The following is a 27,043-nucleotide window of genomic DNA, read 5'->3' on the forward strand; positions in this document are numbered from 1 at the left end:
TTTAATCAAACCAAACACTCAGGCACTCTGAAAAGCCCGTTTATCGGGCAGCAATATATATACATATTATCCCGGAGCGTTTGCCCAGGAAAGGCGAGAGGGGGCGTGGCCCAGCGTCCTGGCTGCGGCCTGGCAAGTTGAGGGCGAGCATGCCCGGGCGTCCCGACCGAGGCCTGGCAAGTTGAGCGCAGGCCTGCCCGGGCGTCCTGGACGAGCCCGGCATGGTGATCGCTCCGCGTCCTTGATAGGTGCAAGGCGATTGTGAAAACCCAGCGGTAGCCGCTACACACGTCCCCCCAGAATCAACTTGCACCGGCAGGGTCAATTTGAGGGGGGTCCTGATGACCCGGCCGAAGCGACCCCTGGCGGGTCGTGGGAGGGGGTCCGGTGTGGTGGTGGGCGGTCGAGTGGGGGGCACCGTGGACGGGGGGCGGCCTCGCCGCGGCGGAAGGGCCACCCGTGGTGGGTGGTCGACGTCCACGTGCGCCGGCTTGAGGCGGTCCACCGCAATCCGGTCCGACCTGCCGCCGATGTCGATGACGAACGACTTGTCGTCCCGTCGCAGCACCCGGAAGGGCCCGTCGTACGGCGGCCGAAGTGGCCCCCGATGTGCGTCGTGACGCACAAAAACATACTCCGCTGTGCGAAGTGCTGGGGGGACGTAGGACTGGGGGTCACCGTGGTGGGATGTTGGCACGGGGGCAAACCGTCGGGCGGCCTCCTGGAGGTCCGAGCTCTGGTGAGCTGCGGACCAGGGACTGGTAGCGTCGGGCACGAATTCGCCCGGGACGCGTAGCGCCTGGCCATAGACCAGCTCGGCGGTGGATGCCTGGATGTCCTCCTTGGGGGCCGTGCGGAGGCCCAAAAGGACCCACGGCAGCCGGTCGGCCCAACCGCCGTCTTTAAGGCCGGCCATGAGCGCGGCCTTCATGGAGCGGTGGAATCGCTCGCACAACCCATTTGCTTGGGGGTGGTAGGCCGTAGTACGGTGGAGCTTGACCACCAGGTTGCGAGCGACCGCGCCCCACAGCTCAGAGGTGAACTGTGGTCCTCGGTCTGACGTGATGTCCGCCGGTGCGCCGAAGCGGGCGACCCAGGTGGCGATGAAAGCCTGCGCCACGTCGGCGGTGGTGGTGGAGACGAGGGGAACGGCCTCCGGCCACCTGGTGGTCCTGTCCACCATGGTGAGCAGGTGTGTGAACCCCCGTGACGGGGGGAGGGGGCCCACCAGATCCACGTTGACGTGGTCTAAACGTCGTTCGGGCACGGTGAAAGGTGCCAGCGGGGCCTGGGTGTGTCGGTGGACCTTGGCCCGTTGGCAGGCCATGCAGGTGCTGGTCCAATCGCGGACGTCCCGACGAAGGCCGTGCCAGACGAATCGCGCCGACACCAGCTTCTGGGAAGCTTTCCGGCCCGGGTGGGAAAGGCCGTGGAGGGAGGTGAAGATGCGGCGTTGCCAGGTAACGGGCACGATGGGGCGAGGCTGGCCTTGGGAGACGTCGCAGAGCAGGACAGTGTCCGCGAAGGGGATGTCGGCCAGGCGGAGGCCCGTGTCCGCCGCCCGGAGGGCTTGCACCGTGGTGTCGGTGGTTTGGTCCGCCGCCATAAGCGCAAAGTCCACGCCCAGGTGGACCGCGTTCACGCTGGCCCGGGAAAGACAGTCGGCCACGGCGTTGTTTTTGCCGGCGACGTGCCGGATGTCCGTGGTAAACTCCGACACGGCGGAGAGGTGGCGCTGTTGGCGGGCCGACCACGGCTCCGTGACCTTGGCCATGGCGTAAACCAACGGCTTGTGGTCGACGAACGCCGTGAAAGGTCGGCCCTCCAGGAGGTGGCGGAAATGGCGGACGGCCAGGTGTAGACCGAGGAGCTCCCGGTCAAACGTGCTGTATTTGAGCTCGTTCGGCCGGAGCTGCCGGCTGAAAAAAGCGAGTGGCTGCCAAACCCCGTTCACCCATTGCTCATGTACGGCGCCCACCGCGTAGTCGGAGGCATCCGTGGTGAGGGCGATGGGAGCGTTGAGCACCGGGTGAGCGAGCAGTGTTGCGTCGGCGAGGGCCCGCTTTGAGCTTTGGAAGGCCGCATCCATTGCTGCGGACCAGGCGATGTCGTGCTTGGCCGGCTTGCCCCGGAGGGCTTCGTAGAGGGGCCGCATGAGTTGAGCAGCGCGGGGCACGAAGCGGTGATAAAAAATCACCATTCCCAGGAATTCCTGCAGGGCCTTTACGGTGCGGGGACGCGGGAACGTGGTGATGGCCTCGACCTTGGTTGGCAGCGGCACGGCCCCGTTCTTGGTGATGTGGTGGCCCAAAAAATCAACGGCCGTCGTGCCAAAGTGGCATTTGGCCGGGTTGACGATGAGGCCGTGCTCGCTGAGGCGCCCGAACAGTGTTCGGAGGTGGAGGAGGTGCTCGGCCCGGGACGTGCTGGCGACGAGGATGTCGTCCAGGTAAACGAAAAGGAACGGCAGGTCACGCAGCACGCCGTCCATCAAGCGCTGGAACGCCTGAGCCGCGTTCTTGAGACCAAACGGCATCCGCAAGAATTCGAATAAGCCGAACGGCGTGATGACTGCCGTTTTAGGGACGTCGGCCGCCCTGACAGGTACCTGGTGATATCCCCGTATGAGATCAATTTTCGAAAAAATGACCCGTCCCGCCAGACGGGCGGAGAAGTCTTGGATATGCAGGATCGGGTACCTGTCGGGGGTGGTAGCGTCATTGAGACGGCGGTAGTCGCCACACGGGCGCCATCCACCCCCCAGCTTTGGCACGATGTGCAGTGGCGAGGCCCACGCGCTATCGGAGCACCGCACGATGCCGGGGTGCTCCAACGCGTCGAATTCGGCCTTCGCCACGGCGAGCTTGGCTGGGTCGAGGCGGCGGGCCCTGGCGTAGACCGGTGGGCCCGTGGTTGGTATGTGGTGCTCGATCCCATGCCGTACTGCGACGGCCGAAAACGTCGGCCGCGTGAGGGCCGGGAACTCCGTGAGCAGGCGAGCAAACCCGTTCGCCGCCAGGACGGCGCATGCCAGCTCGGTCGGCGCGGAGCTGCTCAATGTGCATACCAGGGAGCTGAAGGTTTCGGCGTTGATTAAACGACGCCGTTGGACGTCCACCAGCAGTCCGTGTGCGCAGAGGAAGTCGGCGCCTAGCAGAGCCATGGGCACGTTTGCGGTTACAAACGTCCAAGCAAAGCATTGGCCGCCGAAGCAGAGGGTGACGTTGCGTGGGCCGAAGGTGCGGATGGTCGATCCGTTGGCCACAACCAAGGAGGGGCCGCAAACCGCGGACTGCCTGTCCTGGTCAGAGGCGGGTATGACGCTCAGTTGGGCGCCGGTGTCGCACAGGAAGTGCCGTCTGGACGCTTTATCCGTGATGAACAGTAAGTTGCCCGTGTGGCCGGCGCTCATGGCTGGTAATGAACGCCGGCCCGGCCGTTTCCCGGCCTGCCGAAGGTGCACGGGGGTCGGCATGTCCGGGCCTTCTGTCCGAACCTGGCATGATAGTAACACCACGCTTGGTCAGGTGGAGGCCCCGGTCGTCGTGCTGGAGGTGGTCGGCTCGGTGTAGCGGCCGCCAATTGCGTCGGCAGTTCGGTCGTCGACCTTGCCGGGTGCTCGGGCGCCATGGGTGTTGCGTCGGACGGCGGTGGGTCCCATGTCGCCGCTGCGATGCGCTGACCTGCGGCGGAGATCTTGTCGGCTTCTCTGGCAAGGGCCCGGGGATCTGTGATCGTCGTGCTTGCCAGGGCGAGGCGTACCGGGTTAGGCAGCTGACGGTGGAACAGCTCCCGGAACAGGAATGCCGGAGAGTGCTCGCCGAGCAGTGAAAGCATGTAGTCCATTCGCTCGGAAGGGCGCATGTCGCCGAGCTCGGGCAGGTCGAGCAGGCGCCGTGCGCGTTCCGCCGATGGGAGGGCGAAAGCGTCGAGGAGAAGCTTCTTAATCGCGCCGTATTTGTCAGCGGCTGGCGGGCTCTCGAGGAGGCTCAGGGCGCGGGCCGCGGTGGCCGAACCGAGCGCTGCTACCACATGGTGGAAGCGGGTGTCGTCGGCCGTGATGCCTCGCAGGGCGAACAGGGAATCCGCCTGTGCGAACCAAACCGCCGCCTGAGCCTCCCAGAAGGTAGGCAGTTTAAGGGCGACTGCCATGTCCATGTCGGTAGGTCACCAATGAAGGAGCTGGGGCTCCCACGTCGATCGGAAGAATGGACGCGACAAAAAGCTGGAATTCATCCGAGTTGCTTTAATCAAACCAAACACTCAGGCACTCTGAAAAGCCCGTTTATCGGGCAGCAATATACGTATATACATATTATCCCGGAGCGTTTGCCCAGGAAAGGCGAGAGGGGGCGTGGCCCAGCGTCCTGGCTGTGGCCTGGCAAGTTGAGGGCGAGCCTGCCCGGGCGTCCTGGACGAGCCCGGCATGGTGATCGCTCCGCGTCCTTGATAGGTGCAAGGCGATTGTGAAAACCCAGCGGTAGCCGCTACATGACCATTTTCCAGAGATTCAAAGCAATCGTCCGTTTCTCAGTGAGAAGTGAAACTATATCCATGGTTAAGTGTAGATAAGAGAAACCAGGTAGATGGCTGGTAATTAGTGAGATGGCCAATATGGAGGAGTTTGGGTCACCTGTCTGCAATAGTTGGTTCCATTAAATTGCTGGCCGCAGTTATGAAGTTTACGAGGCCATATCTAATAATGGATACTTGTATGTAGGCATTCCTCCACAATGATGCAACATCTCCTTTATGATTGATCAAAGGAGACAGATGGTTTCCCTTTCCCAACAGACATTAGTGGTGTTGATGGAGCACAGGTATGATGGGCCAAATGGCCAGCTCCTTCCTAATATAGCCTTGTGGATCGTGAGTGGCAATTTGACCTGGCTGGTTTTCATGAATCAATGACTGATTCTGTCTGGACTTCATTACCCTGTGCTCGCGAAGCGAAATGCAGGGTTAGGCATTCGGTTGAGTACGTACTCCCGTAAGTGTGGCATACGTGTCTGCATTTTTAAACTTCATTTTCTCAGCAACCGTTGGTCCGATTGACACAAAATTTTACCACAGGAGCGCCACCACTTGTATAATTTTTTTATTCATAATTATGACGTCATAAGTCACGTGGTACAGACGCCATCTTGGAAAAACGTCACACCTCTATATCTCCCAAACCGCTCAATGGAAAAAATTGAAACATGGCTCATTGTCAAGTACTCCACATGGGGAATAAGATTTGTTGATGATGATGTCATTCGATCAGCATCAAGATGCCCGGTGCCTTCATTATGACGTCATAATTCGACAAGTACAATGCTTAATCCGTTCAGAATGAAAAAAAAAAATTCCTCTGCAACTGTTAGTCCGATCGACACGAAATTTTCAGAATATGAGGAGCTCCTCTTGTATAAAATGTTTTAATGATAATTATGACGTCATAGGTCACATGGTACAGGCGCCATCTTGGAAAAATCGAAAAAAGTTGCACCTCCATATCTCTGAAACCGCTCCATGGAAAAAATTGAAACATGGCTCATTGTCAAGTACTCCTCTTGGGGAATAAGATATGTTAATGATGATGTCATCGGTACCTTAATTATGACGTCATAATTCGACAAGTACAATGCTTTATTCGATCAGTATGAATTTTTTTGTTCTCTGCAATTCTTGGTCCGAGTGACATGAAATTTTCACAATAGGAGGGCCTCCTCCTGTAGAATGTTTTAATAATTATGACGTCATAGGTCATGTGGTACAGGCGTCATCTTGGAAAAACCAAAAAACGTTGCACCTCTATCTTCAAAACCGCTCCATGGAAAAAAATTGAAACATGGCTCATTGGAAAGAACTCCATATGTGGAGTAGGTGTTGTTAACGGTAACGGCATTGGTGCCATAATTATGATGTCATAATTCGACAGGGACGATGCTTAGTCTGATACGTTTGAAATTTATTGAGCATGATCTATGCAACAATTATATTAGAGAATATAAATTTATGATGTCATCGCTCACGTTGTCTGGCAGCCATATTGGATTAACAAAAAGCGTTCAAAAACAGAAGAGTTGGCTGGCACAAATTTGACTGTGCAGGATATATATTCTATGAATACCATCTAGTGAAGAACAAGTGTTAAGACTGGATATGCCAAGAAACTACCATGTCTTTGATGATGGAGACGTTTTCTGAGGTCCAAAATAACTCATGGTGGATATATTGACAAAAGTCATTGTCACTAATCATGGAGCTGGCTATCTAACCCGCGGAGGCAAGATGCCCAGTGGGCATTCCTTCCCTACAAACCCTCTTGTGCTGAAGTCTGGACAGCCACATGTGAGATATCATGAATTCCTTCTGGAGGGACTTCAGACAGCTCAGGAAATAATCCTGGGAAAGTCTATATTGGGTTGTCATACTGCCAAACTCGGTGACTCCCACATTGCTAAATCAGTACATTTGACAGACAGACAATCTTTAGTCCAGATTTGGATTCTCAGTGAAAGTACAGTATTAATTGTGATGGATACTAACCATTAATGTTGGTCCAAAAAATGGCGTTGCCGGTTGGGAATTTTTATCTTTTTCATTTTTTACATCATTTTGGTTCAATATCTGCTTCATCTCCGCATTTGAGTTAATCGGTGTATTTTACTCTTTATTTGTTACATCCAGGTGTTACATTGATTCTGTGATGGTATTGTGCAGTTCGTATGCAGTACAGAAGACGTGAGGATGTGCACAGCAGCGGGATTCAATGTGACTCCCGTGGAGGTGACTGCTTGCCACCTGCACTCGCTGAACATGACCTTGGCAGGACCAGCACCATGTCCCTCTGACAGGCCATATTGCAGCTTCCCTAACGTAGGTCATATCGTGTTTCTTTCACATTATGGTAGTCTTTAAACAAAACCATGATGGTCAAAGTATTTCCAAACTATATATCAAAAGAAAAAGTCAATATTTTCTGAAATATAGCTTTCCTACCTCGTTTCGAGGACAATATAACTTTCAGTCACTTCTTTTTAGCTCACCTTGAATTTAGCTCCAGGGAGCGTTTGCGATGGCACATCACCCGTCCATCAGTCTGTTAACACTTACAACTTCTTCTCCGAAACTGCTTATAGGATTGTGACCAAACTTGGCACAAATTATCGTTGAGATGTTGCAACTCAAGCATGTTCACAGCATGAAAAAAATTGGGGTCAAAGGGAATCCAGGTTTGACCCCCCAAAATAGGAATTTGTTTTTTCCTCTGAAACTACACTCACAATTTCGATGAAACTTGACCACAACCTTCATCACCCGTGATGTACCTAGGTTTGTTCACAGCATAAAAAAGAAGCTGGCCCTAAGGATGCCTATGGGTGTTTGCCCCCAACTCCCCCCCCCCCCCCCCCCCGCAGAATAGGTATTTGCTTTCTTTTCAAAAACTACACATGCAATTCCGATGAAACTTGACCACAATGTTCCGATGTACCAACGTTTGTTCACGACATTTAAAAAAATTGAGGTCTAAGGGAGTCTATGGGTTGGGAAGATGGGGTCCCCTAAAATGGGTATTTTTTTTTTTTAAGATTACGTCATTATGATTCTACATGGTGCCCTGTCTTCTAGCAACCTTTAAATTGGTTTAAAATACCTTTAGTCAGTGTAGTATACTGCTTTATTTTACCAGGTGAGCGCCAGGGGTATTGCCCCTATTGTTTTCTTGTAATCATAACCAACTTTAATTACATTCTGTCATCCATCGTGTTTTGTAGTTGCAAGAATTAATCTGACTTTCGAGACTGCAGACTATTTCTTCTGACGAAAGCATATTCTGTATCACAGAAAAAAAGAGCTCTTTCTCTCCCATTGGGAATAAGTTGAAATAACCTTTTCTCTTTTATTTCCTTTGGCTCTGATCTTTGAGCATCCTGGGTGGCATGCCTTTCTGGAATAGCTCAAGTGAGATCGATTAGGTCAACAAAAATTCAATCCGTGGATCACGCGACTGTAAACGCAGGTCATTTTGCGAGCGGTTATTGAACACAACTTTTATTTCCTGGGCTGAAATAATTTGACCAATGAAACATGAACACTTAGATCAGATATGTAACATCCACTGTTCGGACCTCCCACTTAGTAACCCCCGACCCCTTCCCCGACCTTTTCCATCCCGCCAGGTGTGTCTTGACCCATGAAAGTGGAGTGAAATGTTTTCTTTAATTAAATTCCTGAGTTACCTCTTCTTTGCATATCTATGATGTATAAATTGAATCAGGTTGACAGTCACTAAGAGCAAGGAGTGTGAGAGGCAGCACCCACGTCTCTACCTCATTTCGTGTTTAAATGGCAATCCTTGCAAAGCTTGCTCATAATGAGCTTGTCAAACTTCTAGCAAATTCAGCAAAGGCCTGTCAGTGTTCCCATCAGAACTCCAAGCTCATTATGAGGGAGAAACCAGGTTGAAATCCCAAATACCATACACGCGTTTGCCCATTATCTACTCGTGTCTACTAATTTCGTTCCCCTGCGTTTGCTTTATGGACAAGCTCCATTATGAACCTTAGATGAATAGAAGAACCGCCTTTAGAGGCCATTTCCCCCCGCAGAACAGTGGTTGGGCCTTTTTCAGGCACCTTGGTCCCCTTTTTGAAGCAATGTTTTATGGCCGGATGCCCTTCCTGCCGCCAACTCTGTTAGTCGCCTCTTGCGACACACAGGGAATTTCCAGTGAACTGGCATTCAATTAGCCGACCTCGGAAGGATGACAGGCTGAGTCAACCCCCCTGGTGTTAATTCAGCGATCGACCGGGATTCGAACCCAGGATCCTATGATCCCAAGCCGGCACCCTAACCGCTAAGCCAACACCAGGCTATAATGAACCTTAGATGAATGTAACAACAACAAAAAAATAACAAGTACAGATACATTCAAAGATCCCCCATGCCAAATAAATAAATAATATCCTCCATCACGCAGCATTGCTGGGGCGCCTCTGGCTCCCGGCGATATCGCTGTGCTGCACATAGAGACAGCATTCGGAGGGAGAGGTGTGCAACAATTGATTGATTAATTGCATAATTAAAATCAATAAACAATTATCGTAAAATAATGTCTTAATCAATTGGCTAATAGCATACCTCAACCACCAGTTTCATCCCAAGCTTAACTTTTTGAAAATTAATTAAATAAGTCATTAATCGAAATAAATAATTTTTTTTTTTTTTAATTTTTTTTTTGTATACTGAATCGAGGCTCGTGGAAGAGCTAACATTTATTTCACAAACAAATCAACCAGACAAACAAAATATACAAAAAGAGGGAGCAGAAGACAAGATGGGGAGAGAAGGGGAAGCACACAACCACAACATTTGAGAGCAGGGAGAAGTGTGGGAGGGAGAGGGCTTGGGGGGAGGAGGCATGGGAAGGGGGAGGGTTTATAGAGAGGAGGAGGTATAAAACAGGTATAAAAGGTATAAAAGAGGTATAAAAGGTATAAAGGTATATAAAGAGAGGTATAAAACGCAAGGGGACCGAAATTAGCGGGGGTAGAAAAGATCAAGGTTTTGGATGGGGGAGGATAAGAGATGGTGGTGAACAGCTGTTTTAAAGACCTGGAGGGTGGAGTGGGATTGAAGAGAGTGAGGGAGTTTGTTCCAGAGGCAGGAGAAAAGAGGAATGAAGGAGTGAAGGTGAGCAGAAAGTCTTGATTTTGGCAGTTTAACCATAAGAGGGTTGCAGGCAGATCTTGTGCGACCTGTAGGAATATTTGGGGGACAGAGCCCAGAGAGAGCTGGGGGGGGGGGGGGGCAAGGCCAGAGAGGAGTCGGTAGAAGACGGAAAGACCACCAACCTGCCTGCGGTGAGTGAGTGAAAGGCCCTTGGAGTTAGCTTCATCGTGGGAGATTCCAATGATTCTGAACGCTTTGGTTTCAACAGCGTGAAGACGAGCTAGGTGTGAGGCAGGAGCACCAGACCAGAGGGGAGAGCAGTATTCCATAGAGCTGCGGATGAAAGCCTTGTATGTGGTGAGGAGCTCAGGTGTGCCAAGGAAGGACTTCGCACGACGGAGGATGCCCAGTCGGCGACTGGCTTTGGAGGCCAGATTTGAAATGTGGTTTTCCCAGGAAAGATTAATTACTTAAATTAATTACTTAATTACTTAAATTAATTACTTAAATATTAAATATAGTTTAGTTTAAATACTTAAAACTTAAATATAGTTTAATTTATTACTTAAATAATTGATTAATTGATTAATCAATAAATCAAAAATATCATTTACAGCCAAATCATTGGTCACTGTTGTGTCTGAATATCAACTTTCCAACTCAAAAGGTGCCTGAGATATTGCCCCAATGAGAAAGGAAATAAATAAGTACTTGATTAATCGATAATAATTAAGTAATTAATCAATTAATTGAAATAATCCCCCAAAAAATATCGTTTTTGCCAAAGCACGTGCTCACTATTGTGCCGAAATTTCAGCTTCCTAGCTCAAAAGATGGCTGAGATATCGCCAGACAAACAAACAAACAAGAAATATGTCGTGCATAGCACGATACTTGTGGAATCTCTAAAATAAGTTGTTGGCCAATGATGACCTCAAAAATAATTGGTGGTTGAATTCAGTGACTTGGTATGCAAATCCTCTTCAAATTTCAAGTCAACCAGATGAAAATTGAGGACATTAGAAACATGGCCTATGTTGACCTCAAAAATAGTTTGTGGTTGAATTTATTGACTAGATATACAAATCCTCTTCAAATTTCAAGTTAATTGGATGAAAATTCAGGATTTTAGAAATTTGGCCTATTTTGACCTTCTGGCCTATGTTGACCTAAAATATAATTGGTGGTTGAATTTATTGACCAGATATACAAATCCTCTTCAAATTTCAAGTTAATTGGACTAAAATTGAGGATTTTAGAAATTTGGCCTATTTTGACATTTTGGCCTATGTTGACTTCAAAAATAGTTTGTGGTTGAATTTATTGACTAGATATACAAATCCTCTTCAAATTTCAAGTTAGTTGGATGAAAATTCAGGATTTTAGAAATTTGGCCTATTTTGACCTTCTGGCCTATGTTGACCTAAAATATAATTGGTGGTTGAATTTATTGACCAGATATACAAATCCTCTTCAAATTTCAAGTTAATTGGACGAAAATTGAGGATTTTAGAAATTTGGCCTATTTTGACATTTTGGCCTATGTTGACCTAAAATATAATTGGTGGTTGAATTTATTGACCAGATATACAAATCCTCTTAAAATTTCAAGTTAATTGGATGAAAATTCAGGATTTTAGAAATTTGGCATATTTTGACCTTCTGGCCTAAAATATAATTGGTGGTTGAATTTATTGACCAGATATACAAATCCTCTTCAAATTTCAAGTTAATTGGATGAAAATTCAGGATTTTAGAAATTTGGCTTATTTTGACCTTCTGGCCTATGTTGACCTAAAATATAATTGGTGGTTGAATTTATTGACCAGATATACAAATCCTCTTCAAATTTCAAGTTAATTGGATGAAAATTGAGGATTTTAGAAATTTGGCCTATTTTGACATTTTGGCCTATGTTGACCTAAAATATAATTGGTGGTTGAATTTATTGACCAGATATACAAATCCTCTTCAAATTTCAAGTTAATTGGATGAAAATTGAGGATTTTAGAAATTTGGCATATTTTGACCTTCTGGCCTATGTTGACCTAAAATATAATTGGTGGTTGAATTTATTGACCAGATATACAAATCCTCTTCAAATTTCAAGTTAATTGGACTAAAATTGAGGATTTTAGAAATTTGGCCTATTTTGACATTTTGGCCTATGTTGACCTCAAAAATAGTTTGTGGTTGAATTTATTGACTAGATATACAAATCCTCTTCAAATTTCAAGTTAGTTGGATGAAAATTCAGGATTTTAGAAATTTGGCCTATTTTGACCTTCTGGCCTATGTTGACCTAAAATATAATTGGTGGTTGAATTTATTGACCAGATATACAAATCCTCTTCAAATTTCAAGTTAATTGGATGAAAATTGAGGATTTTAGAAATTTGGCCTATTTTGACATTTTGGCCTATGTTGACCTAAAATATAATTGGTGGTTGAATTTATTGACCAGATATACAAATCCTCTTCAAATTTCAACTTAATTGGATGAAAATTCAGGATTTTAGAAATTTGGCATATTTTGACCTTCTGGCCTATGTTGACCTAAAATATAATTGGTGGTTGAATTTATTGACCAGATATACAAATCCTCTTCAAATTTCAAGTTAATTGGATGAAAATTCAGGATTTTAGAAATTTGGCCTATTTTGACCTTCTGGCCTATGTTGACCTAAAATATAATTGGTGGTTGAATTTATTGACCAGATATACAAATCCTCTTCAAATTTCAAGTTAATTGGATGAAAATTGAGGATTTTAGAAATTTGGCCTATTTTGACATTTTGGCCTATGTTGACCTAAAATATAATTGGTGGTTGAATTTATTGACCAGATATACAAATCCTCTTCAAATTTCAAGTTAATTGGACTAAAATTGAGGATTTTAGAAATTTGGCCTATTTTGACATTTTGGCCTATGTTGACCTCAAAAATAGTTTGTGGTTGAATTTATTGACTAGATATACAAATCCTCTTCAAATTTCAAGTTAGTTGGATGAAAATTCAGGATTTTAGAAATTTGGCCTATTTTGACCTTCTGGCCTATGTTGACCTAAAATATAATTGGTGGTTGAATTTATTGACCAGATATACAAATCCTCTTCAAATTTCAAGTTAATTGGACGAAAATTGAGGATTTTAGAAATTTGGCCTATTTTGACCTTCTGGCCTATGTTGACCTAAAATATAATTGGTGGTTGAATTTATTGACCAGATATACAAATCCTCTTCAAATTTCAAGTTAATTGGACGAAAATTGAGGATTTTAGAAATTTGGCCTATTTTGACCTTCTGGCCTATGTTGACCTAAAATATAATTGGTGGTTGAATTTATTGACCAGATATACAAATCCTCTTCAAATTTCAAGTTAATTGGATGAAAATTGAGGATTTTAGAAATTTGGCCTATTTTGACCTTTGGCCTATGTTGACCTAAAATATAATTGGTGGTTGAATTTATTGACCAGATATACAAATCCTCTTCAAATTTCAAGTTAATTGGATGAAAATTCAGGATTTTAGAAATTTGGCCTATTTTGACCTTCTGGCCTATGTTGACCTAAAATATAATTGGTGGTTGAATGTATTGACCAGATATACAAATCCTCTTCAAATTTCAAGTTAATTGGACGAAAATTGAGGATTTTAGAAATTTGGCCTATTTTGACATTTTGGCCTATGTTGACCTAAAATATAATTGGTGGTTGAATTTATTGACCAGATATACAAATCCTCTTCAAATTTCAAGTCAACCAGATGAAAATTGAGGACTTTAGAAACATGGCCTATGTTGACCTAAAATATAATTGGTGGTTGAATTTATTGACCAGATATACAAATCCTCTTCAAATTTCAAGTTAATTGGATGAAAATTCAGGATTTTAGAAATTTGGCATATTTTGACCTTCTGGCCTATGTTGACCTAAAATATAATTGGTGGTTGAATTTATTGACCAGATATACAAATCCTCTTCAAATTTCAAGTTAATTGGACGAAAATTGAGGATTTTAGAAATTTGGCCTATTTTGACCTTCTGGCCTATGTTGACCTAAAATATAATTGGTGGTTGAATTTATTGACCAGATATACAAATCCTCTTCAAATTTCAAGTTAATTGGATGAAAATTCAGGATTTTAGAAATTTGGCCTATTTTGACCTTCTGGCCTATGTTGACCTAAAATATAATTGGTGGTTGAATTTATTGACCAGATATACAAATCCTCTTCAAATTTCAAGTTAATTGGACGAAAATTGAGGATTTTAGAAATTTGGCCTATTTTGACCTTTGTCCTATGTTGACCTAAAATATAATTGGTGGTTGAATTTATTGACCAGATATACAAATCCTCTTCAAATTTCAAGTTAATTGGACGAAAATTGAGGATTTTAGAAATTTGGCCTATTTTGACCTTTGTCCTATGTTGACCTAAAATATAATTGGTGGTTGAATTTATTGACCAGATATACAAATCCTCTTCAAATTTCAAGTTAATTGGATGAAAATTGAGGATTTTAGAAATTTGGCCTATTTTGACCTTTGGCTCAAGGCCACGTAACAAACACCTAAGGCTGCCCACACCGTTGCGTCTCACACCGCCATTCGGCTCCTTGTATTTAAATTTTCTGCAGACAGCCCGACTTAAAATTGTTTATTCACCCTGCAATTCAAAATACCTTTACCGTGAAGCGATGAGAAAAGCACTTCATTGGAACTGGATTAGCACTCCAAATGGCCAGCTCAGAGCCGGGTAACCTTTTCCAAGCCCAAAGTGGTACTTTTTACCTCGATTCGACCACCAAAAGACATAAAAATACACATTTTCACCATTGTTTTACTGAATAACTGACGGTGCCTGTAATTTTTATTCCTACTCGGTTTTACTCAAAGACGACGAAAGCATCCTGGTGTTACCTGCCTGGTGTTACCTGCCTGGTCCCCTTCAATCACATTGACTTCCGTGCGTGGATGCTTGCTGAACAGCCGAGTGTAAAATAACAAAAAAAAGACGCAGTTTATAGCAGATGTAGAGTAGGATGCTTCAAGTCGCACAGATCCTCACCTCCCGTTTATTATCATTTGTTCAATAAAAAGGTGGCTACCCCGCGTTGCCATGGCGACAAGTACCAGGCGCTGGTGGCAAGTGGATTGATCTGTGGCCGCGTGGGTTTTGTTCGGTTGGTAAAGGCTTGCCCTTTTAAGAGCAGGGCAAGGGAGGCCGGGGCTGTGAATGCCAGACGAGTCTGGAAGCTTGAGCGTGCTGCTGTGGCCGGTTGCGGTGGAGTCGGTTGCCAGTCGATCCATGGGGGTCGTCGTTGGTGAGTTGCAGATACCCTTTCCAGGTTAGGAGGAAAGCGGAAGTACATAAACAGGGAAATGCTTGTGTACCACTCACCTACATTCATTTAATGCGAGGGTCACACCAATTTAGATATGTTGGAAGGAGCAGAACTCCACTGATGATGACGTGTCTTTATGAAATACAGCACACCCTAAATAAATAGCCGAGGCTAGACAGCTCAGGGGCGGTCGCGCATACCTGTAGGCTATTCTGTCAGCCCTTGAGTAGACCAGAGACAGGTAAAAAAAAAATTGTCCTTTAAAACAACACACTTCTTCCTCGTGTGAATTTTTAATGCTGGTGAAACTTCGATTCCTGGCAGAAAGCACAATTGCCGATGCTCGAAGCTGAAACTAATTGCATTGATCCGACGTTTGACATAACACATTTAAAAGGCTTTAAATTATCTTTAATAATTAACGATAGCGATTTATCCTCTGCAGAAAGTACAAATCGATAGTAAGAAATATGGAAATGACTGTGGCTGGCAGAAAAGCTCAGAGGTTACTTTCCTTTTAAGCTGCCGAGTCCGTGTTCGATTCCTGACTCTACGATATGAACTGTGGCCGAGCTTGATGTTTCAAGGGTGTCCTGTCTCCATCTGTTCAGGTTAGCTGGTGCACACATTGGTACCTCACCCAGCAAGCGCAAAAGAGCAGGCGTGGCACTTTATAGCTGGTTCGACATTCAAACTCAGGCCAGACAGTTCAAAAAGTAGTGTGCACATCTATAAGGCATATACCTCTCCGCTATTCTGCCAGATCACCTGTTGGAACAAGAATAAAATTAAAATGAAAACCTCAAAATCAAGTGTGCTTGCCAAGTCATTTCGGTATTGGCAACAAATAAACAAGAAGACATCATGCGGAGCACGATACTTGCAAAATCCCCCCCCCCCCCCAACCCCACCCCCGCCGTCTTAAAAGTTTTCCATTTATACAGCAAATTGTCCATTTCATCAAGATTATAATTGACGATCTTGATCAAAGCTCGGGTCAACAGGATGAAAAGTGACGGTTTTCCAGATGAAAATTGATGATTTTGGAAGTTCGACCTTGAGTTGATCTTTGACCTTTTGACCTCAAAAATTGTACGGTTACCAATTTATTGACTCGATATGCAAATGCTGTTCAAATTCCAGGTAAATCGTTTGAAAATTGATGGCTTTTCAGATGAAAATGTATGATTTTGAAAATTTGACCTTGAGTTGACCTTTGACCTTTTGACCTCAAAAATAGTTAATTTCCCAATTTAATGACTCAATATACAAATGCTATTCAATTTTCAAGTCAATCACATTTAAAATGACGATTTTAGAAATTTGACCTCCAGATGACCTTTGACCTTTGACCTCAAAATCAATAGGCTTCTCAATTGAGACGACCTCTACAACTAGGTGAAGTTTCGTGACGATCGGTGACAAACAAACAGACAGACAGAACCACAAACGCAACCAACCAATATATTTGCAAAATCTTAGATTTGCGCACAGCTGGCGTAAGGACGATGACTTAAGTGTATTCCGCATCCATTCCCTCTCACAAAAGCACAAATCTACAACTGTTATTACCTGTTGGACCTTTTCAACCACAATACTTAAGTGTGGGAGGCCTGTCCATTTCGAATATTACTTGACATGTTTTGAAGAAGTTTTCTTTTAAGCACATGCAGTTTTCCAAATGAGAATGGTTACCTGGGTCTCTTGTTCTACTTTCAGGCCGGTGCCACTGCAACCTCCGTAAGGTGAACGTGGCCTGTTTTAGTCCCTGATAAAGGCCGCTCTGTGGCTAAAATGGTGGACTTGTATGAACATTTGTGAATTTGACAAATCCTCAAGATGGCTGTGCTTTTGCATTTTCTGCTCCTCTGTTCTTACAATTCCGGTGAAATGAGACTTTCCGGAGCTGTATCGTTTGGGTATCACCAGTTCATACATGAGCAAGACACCCCCGAACTGCTCATTGGTCTGACAGGATGACGCAGAGATAGGTAGTGCACTTGTGTTTGAGCTATCTAGTCTGGTTCGATTCTGCCCCGACTGTAAACTATACAGTTGGTGCTTCTTAGACAGGGCATTGCATCAATGAGTCCCTCACATGGACGTTAAGCTGGGGGCCCAACAGCAAGAATTACCTAGGTGGGCAATAGACATCCCACCGTGTGGCGGATACCCAGACCAAATTCCAAATTCCTTCCCTAATTTTCAGCAGAAGGTACAGTATCAGTAGTCGACAGCCATGCCTTCCTTGGCGATGATGCAACCAGTTAGCCAAATTCATCATTGAATCCCTTGACGATAGACAATGACAAGTCAGGAGACGACGATGGTTCACGAGCGAGCGGTATTCAACGACAAAGGTCAAAACCGTCATTGAAAATATATAAATAGGAATGTATTATCTGTTATGAGACTAGTTAGCTACACAATACCGAAAATTCGGTTCGATTCCGACAACTTTGAAAATTTGACCTTTGTGACCTTTAAATGTCAAAACGAAGGTTACTGACCTTGAAATGAGATAGAAAATAATGTATAATCAGTTATGAGGTTAGTTAGCTACACAATACCGAAAATTTGGTTTGATTCCGACAACTTTGAAACTTTGACCTTTGTGACCTTCAAAGGTCAAAGGTCGAGGATTGTGAAATTTTTTTGCAAACTTGTATTTCATGATGTATGTGATAATATAAGACCATGTACGACATTTCACCCAATCAGGAAGCGAACAATGTAATAAAACCATCAAAAATCGACTTTTCTAAATTTCGTGACCTTGTGACCTCGACCTTGGGGGCGAAAATGAAAAATCGAGCTCCGTGGGGCTAGACACATGACATTGGCCGAACCAAATATCGAAACCCCTGTCAGATTCCACAAAAAACCCCTCGGAGAAGATGTAGTTTGAACTCGATTACCCCCTAAAAAGACATCTTTTTCGGGCGTAGCTCCACCCACAATGGGCGCAATACGCCCACTCTAGGCAGGACACAACTAGATCATGATATCAACCTCCCACCCAAGTTTCATCAAGATTGGATGCTATCATCGGGTAGTTATGCTGCGGACAGACAGGCACACACACAGACAGACGTACACACATGACGAATATAGTGGTCACTTGATAACTCGTGAACCAACAATTACTTCAAGATGAAGGGGCCCGATGGAGGAAGTGCGCCTAGGTAACCCAAGCCAAAAACCCTACAAATGAGATGACCACGGTGTCGCATCTTTTCTTCCACCCTGCCTGCAGTACTTCACAGACTGCGTTCTGCTGAGCTTGCTGGCTTGTGCAGGCTTTTTGCAAATCAGCAGCATCGGTAAACTGCTGCTCATGCTGCTCACCCAACTTCTTTACATACTGCTCCTGGAGGTGCCACAAGGTCAACTCTTTGACTCCTACGACTTGCTCGTCGAGGCAAATGCCATGTAAGTGTTCCGTTATTGTGGAGTGTTACTGAGCGATTGATGTTGCATATCAACTGGAAAGTCATGTCCTGGCCAGGTTGACTGTGACTTAATCATGCAGAGCTATAGCAACCTTACCTTCCTCGATTAACATACACAAAAAGCCACAAAACAATTCGACTTCGTTCCCATTCTCAAAAGGATTTTCAATGGATGGCAACGGATAACATGTAACCTGGGTAAAGGATGGCACTTGAGGATGCCATGACATAATTATTAGGACAATTCTTTGGAGTGAGGATTTGCAAATTTATTTTGGGCCACATTTGCGCTACCTTTCAGAAGAGCAAAACAATACTCGATCTCTCGCACGACTCACCAGTGAATATTCAGCACAACATGAATGACATGGCTGTCAGGACCATGGTGTAATGGTTAAAGCATCTTGCCCTGAGTCTGAGTCTCGGAGGTCTGTATCTGGGAGGTCTGCGTCTGGAAGGTCTGCGTCTGAGAGGTCTGCATCTGGGAGGTCTGCGTCTGGGAGGTCTGAGTCTGGGAGGTCTGAGTCTGGGAGGTCTGAGTCTGGGAGGTCTGAGTCTGGGAGGTCTGAGTCTGGGAGGTCTGAGTCTGGGAGGTCTGAGTCTGGGAGGTCTGAGTCTGGGAGGTCTGAGTCTGGGAGGTCTGCATCTAGAAGATCTGTTTTTAGGAGGTCTGGGTCTGGGAGGTCTGCGTCTGGTAGGTCTGCGTCTGGTAGGTCTGCGTCTGGTAGGTATGCGTCTGGTAGGTCTGCGTCTGGGAGGTCTGCATCTGGGAGGTCTGCTTTTTGGAAGTCTATGTCTGGGAGGTCTACGTCTGGGAGGTCTGCGTCTGGGAGGTCTTCGCCTGGGAGATCTGAGTTTGGGAGGTCTGAGTCTGGGAGGTCTGAGTCTGGGAGGTCTGCGTCTAGGGATTCTGCGTCTCGATCTGCTTTTAGGAGGTCTGAGTCTGGGAGGTCTGAGTCTGGGAGGTTTTCGTCTTGGAGGTCTGCTTTTTGGAGGTCTGGGTCTGGGAGGTCTGGGTCTGGGAGGTCTGTGTCTGGGAGGTCTGCGTCTGGTAGGTCTGTGGTTGGTAGGTCTGCGTCTGGTAGGTCTGCGTCTGGTAGGTCTGCGTCTGGTAGGTCTGCGTCTGGGAGGTCTGAGTCTGGAAGGTCTGCGTCGAGGAGATCTGCGTCTAGGAGATCTGCTTTTAGGAGGTCTGAGTCTGGGAGGTTTTCGTCTTGGAGGTCTGCTTTTTGGAGGTCTGCATCTGGTAGGTCTGTGGTTGGTAGGTCTGCGTCTTTTAGGTCTGCGTCTGGTAGGTCTGCGTCTTGGAGGTCTCCAGCCGAGTCATACTAAAGACTTTAAAAATGCTACGTACTGCTTCCTTGCTGGACGTTCAGCATTAAAAAGGGATAGAACAGGGACAAACAAACGACCATAGGTTGGCAACCATTGCGCAGGCTTTGATGGGCCTAATTAAATGCTTTGATGCACAAGCTTTGATTGACCGAATGCATTGAAGCTCCAAGGAAGGGAATGTATCATGAAATGTTGCGGTTTGCGTTTGTACCTGTCCACAGCAAGATGACATGTGAATTTGACGATCTAGTGAAATTACCTACCTTCAAAGCCATGTGGTCATTGTGACCAAGTTTTTCTGCAAATGTATAAATCTCAAGAGATGCTTCTCATTGAAACCCACTGCTCTCAATTGAAGAGATGCAAAGCTATATTAACGACTCTTATTTGTATGAAATGAGCTGTGCACAGTAAATCAGATTGTAAATGGTTTAGGTATGAGCATGTTGAGATAGGGATTATAATTTGGGAAATTACATATTGATTTGAGGAAGAAAACTGGAAAGGGGCTGGAAGTTAGAGAAAGAGTGCATGGGATTGAGAGGCAATCAATGGAACATGCAGAGTTATTCTTTTCGTTATTTTTGTGGTCGTTTTTATTTGTGATGGTTATATGATGATATTATTTTGATTTGATATTCTTTTTGTGATCAATGTTAGCTCTTACACGACCCTCGATCTTGTATACCAAAAAAACCCCCAAAAAACAAAACATATGGCATGGTGTTGGTAAACAGTTTCACCTTTTAACATATATCATATGTAGATGACTCCTTCGTCATCCTTATGATAAGTGAGTCCCAATTGGATAGAAAACATGAAGGCTCACTACATACACATTGTGGAGGATGGAATGGTGGAGGTGGAACTAAATTGAGAAAATAAAAATTGAGAAAGTTAAGAGAAGAGAGGAAAGGGGTGTGGGAGGAGTGGTGAGAGAAGGGAAAGGTTTGGAAAGATGAATAAAGGGGGGAAGAGGTATATATATATGTATATATATATATATATATATTTCACGTTGGGGGGAGGGGGATTAAAAAATCCTGCCATATTCGCATACTTATTAAATAATGAAATTATTTGCCTCTTCACTTTTTATAAAAAGAGCAATTAGAATAACGATTATTTTTTCTAATCTCCAGACAAAATGTTCACTCTTGCTTTTTTCATTATTTGTTTTTTTGTAGCATCACGAACCCATGCATCTTGCGTCTCCGTGATGATCTTCCAAAATACATACTAATGGATACAAAATTTTCCATGATCATTATTGTGTGTGCATTGCTTGTCTGCCCCCTGGCTGTCGCAATAAAAAACACTATTTTTTAACAACTGTCGGAATCCCAGGTTCATATAATTATTTATGTGATGAGAGGCCATCACACACAGAAAGCTTGTCATTGCAACCACATGGTGGCACAACTGAACTTTTTGTAGTTGCCTTGTTCCAGTGCATTAAAACCTTTCACAGAATCCTGAGCTATATCAACCATTCTTCTTTTAACTATTTTGAAGTCCAAAGTACAGGAGAAGGCTAAGGCCCAACATCATAATAATGGCCTGTTCCAGTAAACAAAAGGAAGGAAATAACAGTCAACTATACATTGAGTGGACAAGCATCACAGCTGGGGTAGTCAGAATGTCCCACCATAAAGTTAATGAGCCAGCTTGTTTTTTGCCGACAATCCAATAGTAATAGTAACATTTGGCAGTTTTCCTGAAACTAAATTGGCTTCATGAAGCTGAGAATCCAAATCCCGAAAAAGTTGAACCCACAATTTCTGGGATGCCAATTCAATGCCCTCACCAAAAACAAGTTAAATTGAAGTAACAATGAGAAAAGGGTTTAGTTTCTGTTAAAGTAGGTTATGTGTGATAAACCGATGTTGAAACAAGTCATCCACCAAATTTCGTCTGAATTTATCCATAACTTTTTTGAGATATCATGCTGTATATAGTTTTTGACCCCATCTCTCAATGGTGAAGAATCACTTGAAAAATTCTCGGATCCAGAACTGGATCTTGAACAAAATCTAATCAATTCAGCCTTGTCACAAACCCAACCTGTCCACAAAATTTCGTCTGAATCCGACCATAACTTTTTGGAGATATCCTGCTATATATTGTTTTTGACCTGGTGTTGGCTTCGTGGTTAGGGTGCCGGCTTGGGATAGGGTCCTGGGTTCGAATCCCGGTCGATCGCTGAATTAACGCCAGGAGGGTTGACTCAGCCTGTCATCCTTCCGAGGTCGGCAAATTGAGTACCAGCTTGCTGGGATGAATGATCACGGTGTGTACCCCGGTTTAGAATAGGTACACCGTATCCCTGCGCATCATTAGAGGCGACTAAGAGTTGGCGTCAGGAAGGGCATCCGGCCATAAAAACATTGCCTCAAACAGGGAACCATGATTGTCATGGGGCCCGCAAGGCTAACCCCCGCTCTAGCGGGGAAAATGGCCTAAAAACGATCATTCATTCATTCATTCATTCATATTGTTTTTGACCCTGTCTCTCAATGGTGAAGAATCACTTTAAAAATTCTCGGATCCAGAACCGGATCTTGACCAAATTCTAATCAATTCAGCCTTGTCACATATGCAACCTGTCCACCAAATTTCCTCTGAATCCTTCCATAACTTTTTTTAGATTTCGTGCTATATATTGTTTTTGACCCTGTCTCTCAATGGTGAACAATCACTTTAGAAATTTTCGGATCAAGATCTTCACCAAAATCTAATCAATTCGTCCTTGTCACACACTCGATCTGTCCACCACATTTAGTCCGAGTCTGTCCATACCTTTTTTGACATATCGTGCTATATATTGTTTTTGACACTATATCTTTCAATGGTGAACAATCGCTTAAAAATTCTCAGATCCAGATGCGCATCTTCAACAAAATCTAACCAATTCATCTTTGTCGCATACCCAACCAGTTCACCAAATTTCGTCTGAATCTGTCCACAACTTTTTGAGATATCCTGCTCACAAACAAACAGACAACCAGACAGGTGTTAAAACAACCTCCATCCACCTGCAGTGGTGAAGGTAACTAACCATATCACGTTAGTGAAGACAGCCTGAAGAGTGGAAGATAAATTGGGAGATATATATGATGGATTGTATTATTATTATTGAGCCACAGAGGAGTCATTATCGATGGCGGATAAACATGACATTGAGTTTGGGGAGATGGGGGAAAAGGAAACTTTGACATGCGAGAAAGAAATGAGGTGCAAAGAAGGATGGAAATCTCTCATCCTTCAAAGCCGTGTCCTCCTGTCAAGATCAGCAGGAATGCTTGCCTGATGACAACCATGTGAATGCCATAATTAGAAAGGATTTGCATTTAGATTGAAACGTCTGTTGTTGTTTTTTTTCTCACGACACTCTGCCTTTTCCCAAGTTCTCTGTGCAGTGGGGTTGGGCTGACGTTTGAACTGACTCTCATGAAAATAAAATCTCCTGTGTTTCCTCATGACTTCTGATAGAAATATAATGATGACATCATGTGATGAAGTGAGAATTTTTTTGTGGAGGTAAGTTCAAGGCTCGGCCAAGCATACTCTAACAGATAGATTCTTCCTGGTACACTCTCTCTCCTTCAAGGATTGCTGCAGCACTTTCCTTTGGACTGCAAAGGAATGACATGTTGTACGCGTCTCCCTCCGTACTTCTCACCATGTCTCTGTTAACCCCACCCTTCTGTGTCGCCACAGGGTTTTTGCAGACAACACGACTACTACCTGGTAAGCTCGTACAACCTTGCGTTAAGCAATGCTGAGCGTTATTGGGAATGGCTGGAGATGTGTGGGGAAGGAGTGTGGATGGAGTGTTGGGTTAGATTGTCTGCATAAGGATAAGTTGTCCAGGTGTCAATGAAACTGGGATAAGTAAAATCATCTCATGAGGTGTGAGTATGGAAGTATGTACTATATTAAGGTTGCTGTTGCTATGGCAACAGAATAAATTAAAAGTTTCATTGCACAATTAAAATGGGAAGTTATGATGTAACGGAGCTAATTGAGTTGTGCATGAGAGGTGTGATGCGTAAACCAGCCAAGAAACACCTGGTACTGCACCCAGAAATGGCTTTAGGAATGAGGAAGTGTGTGTATGTGTGTGTTTGTTTGTTGTACCAGTCGGTAATTGGTGTATTAAAAAGTTTTGACAGCATTTGATATCCATCGCAGGTTGACCACGTGTCGACCAATGGACTAGCAGTCCGTGTGAAGTGCACCAGGCAAGGCAGACAGATCACTTCGTCCATCGAAGTTGATTATTGAACCTTCTGGGCTTTTATGACTATCCCATTGCAAAATGTTAAAATCACTAACCTAACCATCACTTACCAACATTTAACGACCGACCATAATCGTTGGGTTTAGAATCTAGAATCCAGTTTAGAATCCACCCTTTAATGTCGGTACTTTTTTTTTCCAAAAAGAAACAATCCTTCTGGAGCAAAAAATATGTAATAAAAATAAGGAGAAACTTGTGACAAAAGCAGACAGCTCCAAAGTGCATGCACTGAAATGAAGTCATGAACCACCGTTACCATCAGAGAAATCTTGAAAAATGAAATAGCTGATTTATGAAACCCTAAGGTTTTGAATTGACCACGTGATTAACTCATCGACTTATTATTTATTTATTTTCTGAGTACTTTCGTGTTTTTACTCCCTCTTCCACAGTGAAAGCATGCCAAAACGCGTGGCCTTACGTGTTGCCACACCTATCATTCTGGCCCTGTTCGTGCTGGCATTGTATTTACATGCACAACAGGTGGAGTCAACAGCTCGTCTCGATTTCCTCTGGAAACTGCAGGTGTGTACTTATCAACCTTAGCAGATAGGCAATGTTTGCGCACTCACTCATTAACTTTGGTTCGTGCTTTTTACAAGATCTAGGCTTATGTGAGAGTGGTGAAAGAGGGTAAAAATGTGACGTATTGACAGTAAAGTCACAGCTGGATGTGGCAAGCAGGGGAATTAATGAAGAGGATATGAGAGGAGACGCAAGATGGGAGGAAAGAGAGTAACCTGAAAGGAACATGGTTGGGGTATTGGGGGTAGAATAGATTGCGGGTCACGATGGTGGATGAAGAGATGGGGATGCACCGGCTGCTTGAAGCTCTGGAGGGAAGAGTGCGATTGACCATCTCCAGATGAAAGTTCCACAAAGAACGAGGAAAGAGGAGCGAAAGACTGGAGGTGTGTTATTAACCAGCAGTGGGTTCCTGGAAGAATGTCCTGGAGAACACATGGAGGTTGGAAGGTTGGAGAGCTGAGAGAGCAGAGGGAGATAGACCAGTCCAGATAGACCATAATCCCAAGAGATGTGATGCTGGGGTCCAGAACATATGGGAGAGAGCAGTGTTTCATTAAGCTATGGACAAAAGACCTTTTTGGCTGTGAATAATTCTGATATTTCAAGCAATGACTTGAAACGATGGAGGATGCCTATTCTGCAGCTGGCTTTGCAGGCCAGTTTTGCTATATGATCAGCCCAGGACAAGTGGTCGTTCATGGTGAGGCCTAGACATTTAAGAGACTGAACCTCTTACAAGGGCTTCAATGGAAATAATGGAAATAGATACTTTGGTTCATTTGACGATTTTTCTGGAGTGGACAGCGAGACTGCGAGATTAGCCAGCATTGAAAGAGATGCTCCATTTATCAGAACAACATTGAGGTTGCACCTGGTGATGCACCTGGTGTCTGCTTCTTTTTCTTTTTTATACAAGGTTTAGGCTCATGTAAGAGCTGGGACGCAGAACAGATCAGGTCAACACACAACAACACAAACGGTCAACCAGTGGAAGAGTCTGCAAAAGGAAGAGAGGGTTATATCCATTTAACTTTCACCTCAACATCAATCCACCACTCAAACCCAGTTCCCCTATTAACATCCAATTAAAACCACCATTTGATGCAAGTTTTGGAGGGAATGAGAATTTACCTCTCATTATTTGAAGATCAGGATTACTCAGACAAAGAGACTATCGAGTAACTTTCATTCCAGCATTCCTAAAAAGTGGAGAAAGAATTACCTTAAAATATTAGGTCAGATTAAGATGGACCGTGGACACAGACTCCGATTCAATGTTTGTTTGTTTTTACGCATCCTTCAAAGCTTTTTCTTTTACTCCAATTGAACTGTATATTTTGAACACTGTAGACCCCAAATCGCCTTGTTTGTACTTCTGCAAATCTTCAGTTGAGCACTAATTTGGCAAAATAGTACCTTGTCTTGACCAATCAGATTTGTCGCTATATAGAGCGGCGGTGGAACATCTCAGGGTGGGGAAACATGGAGCCTCAGACAAAATGGTGGGGCCCAGCAGTGCAATTACGTCTGAGCTAACTTCATCCAAATGAAAAGGGATGGGTAACCCCTCCCTTCACCTTTTTTTCAAGACTGTGTGAGGTAAGGTGTTGTGTGAACTGTATAGTTTATCATTATACGCACAAACGACTTCTGCACAGGGTGAATCAGATAGTTTTGTGGAGTTGGAGGGAAAATCCTGTATTGTTGGAGAAGACAATACTCTGCCCTTGTCATCAGTCGGGTTTCATTTACAGGTGTTACAGATCCCATGCCTTAAAAAAAAAACATGAAATAATGCAACATTGATTTGCCCTACTCTAGTTTTATTTACCTAATTCTTCCTCGGAAGTAATAGCAATTGCCTCCAAGTGTATTTCATGCCAATATGGTGTCTCTGTAGAACCTGCTCGGACATTGATTCGGAGGTTGAAACTACACAATCATGATTTAAAACTTTATTGAACAAATAAAGACTTCAATGTAATGACTCAACACATGATTGATGATGCAGTACCTCCCACTAGGCCACGGAGGAGAAAGAAGAGATGGAGGAGCTGCAAGCATACAACCTCCGTTTGCTACGGAACATCTTACCCAGTGACGTGGCCAAGCATTTCCTGGCACGTGAGCGCAGGAACGACGAGCTCTATTACCAGTCATGCGAGTGCGTTGCCGTCATGTTCGCCTCCATAAGCAACTTCTCTGAGTTTTACGTGGAGCTTGAGGCGAACAACGAGGGTGTCGAATGTCTGCGACTCCTTAATGAAATAATCGCCGACTTTGATGAGGTGCTGCTTCCTTCTATTTACCTGAATCTTACCCCCCCCCCCCCCCCCCATTATGTTATATTTGTAGACAATAGAGTAGCCTGCAAAAGTATTCATGCCCCTCCAAAGTTTTCACATTTTGATGCC

The 27,043-nt window shown here is 44.6% G+C and overlaps 1 protein-coding gene across 2 annotated transcripts in view; it reads left to right on the forward strand.

Annotated features, from left to right (window-relative positions):
- Positions 1-27,043, forward strand: part of ADCY5 (adenylate cyclase 5) — a 417,663-nt gene that overhangs the window by 356,333 nt on the left and 34,287 nt on the right. For both annotated transcript variants that reach the window (XM_068122451.2, XM_068122452.2), the window contains exons 14-18: positions 6,709-6,864; positions 18,268-18,443; positions 23,519-23,548; positions 24,494-24,626; positions 26,654-26,917. In XM_068122451.2, the coding sequence (XP_067978552.1) occupies positions 6,709-6,864; positions 18,268-18,443; positions 23,519-23,548; positions 24,494-24,626; positions 26,654-26,917 (759 nt within the window). The remainder of the gene's footprint in view (positions 1-6,708; positions 6,865-18,267; positions 18,444-23,518; positions 23,549-24,493; positions 24,627-26,653; positions 26,918-27,043) is intronic.

Source organism: Myxine glutinosa, chromosome 7, assembly GCF_964187855.1.
Source record: "Myxine glutinosa chromosome 7, kmMyxGlut1.1, whole genome shotgun sequence".
Lineage (NCBI taxonomy): Eukaryota > Metazoa > Chordata > Myxini > Myxiniformes > Myxinidae > Myxine > Myxine glutinosa.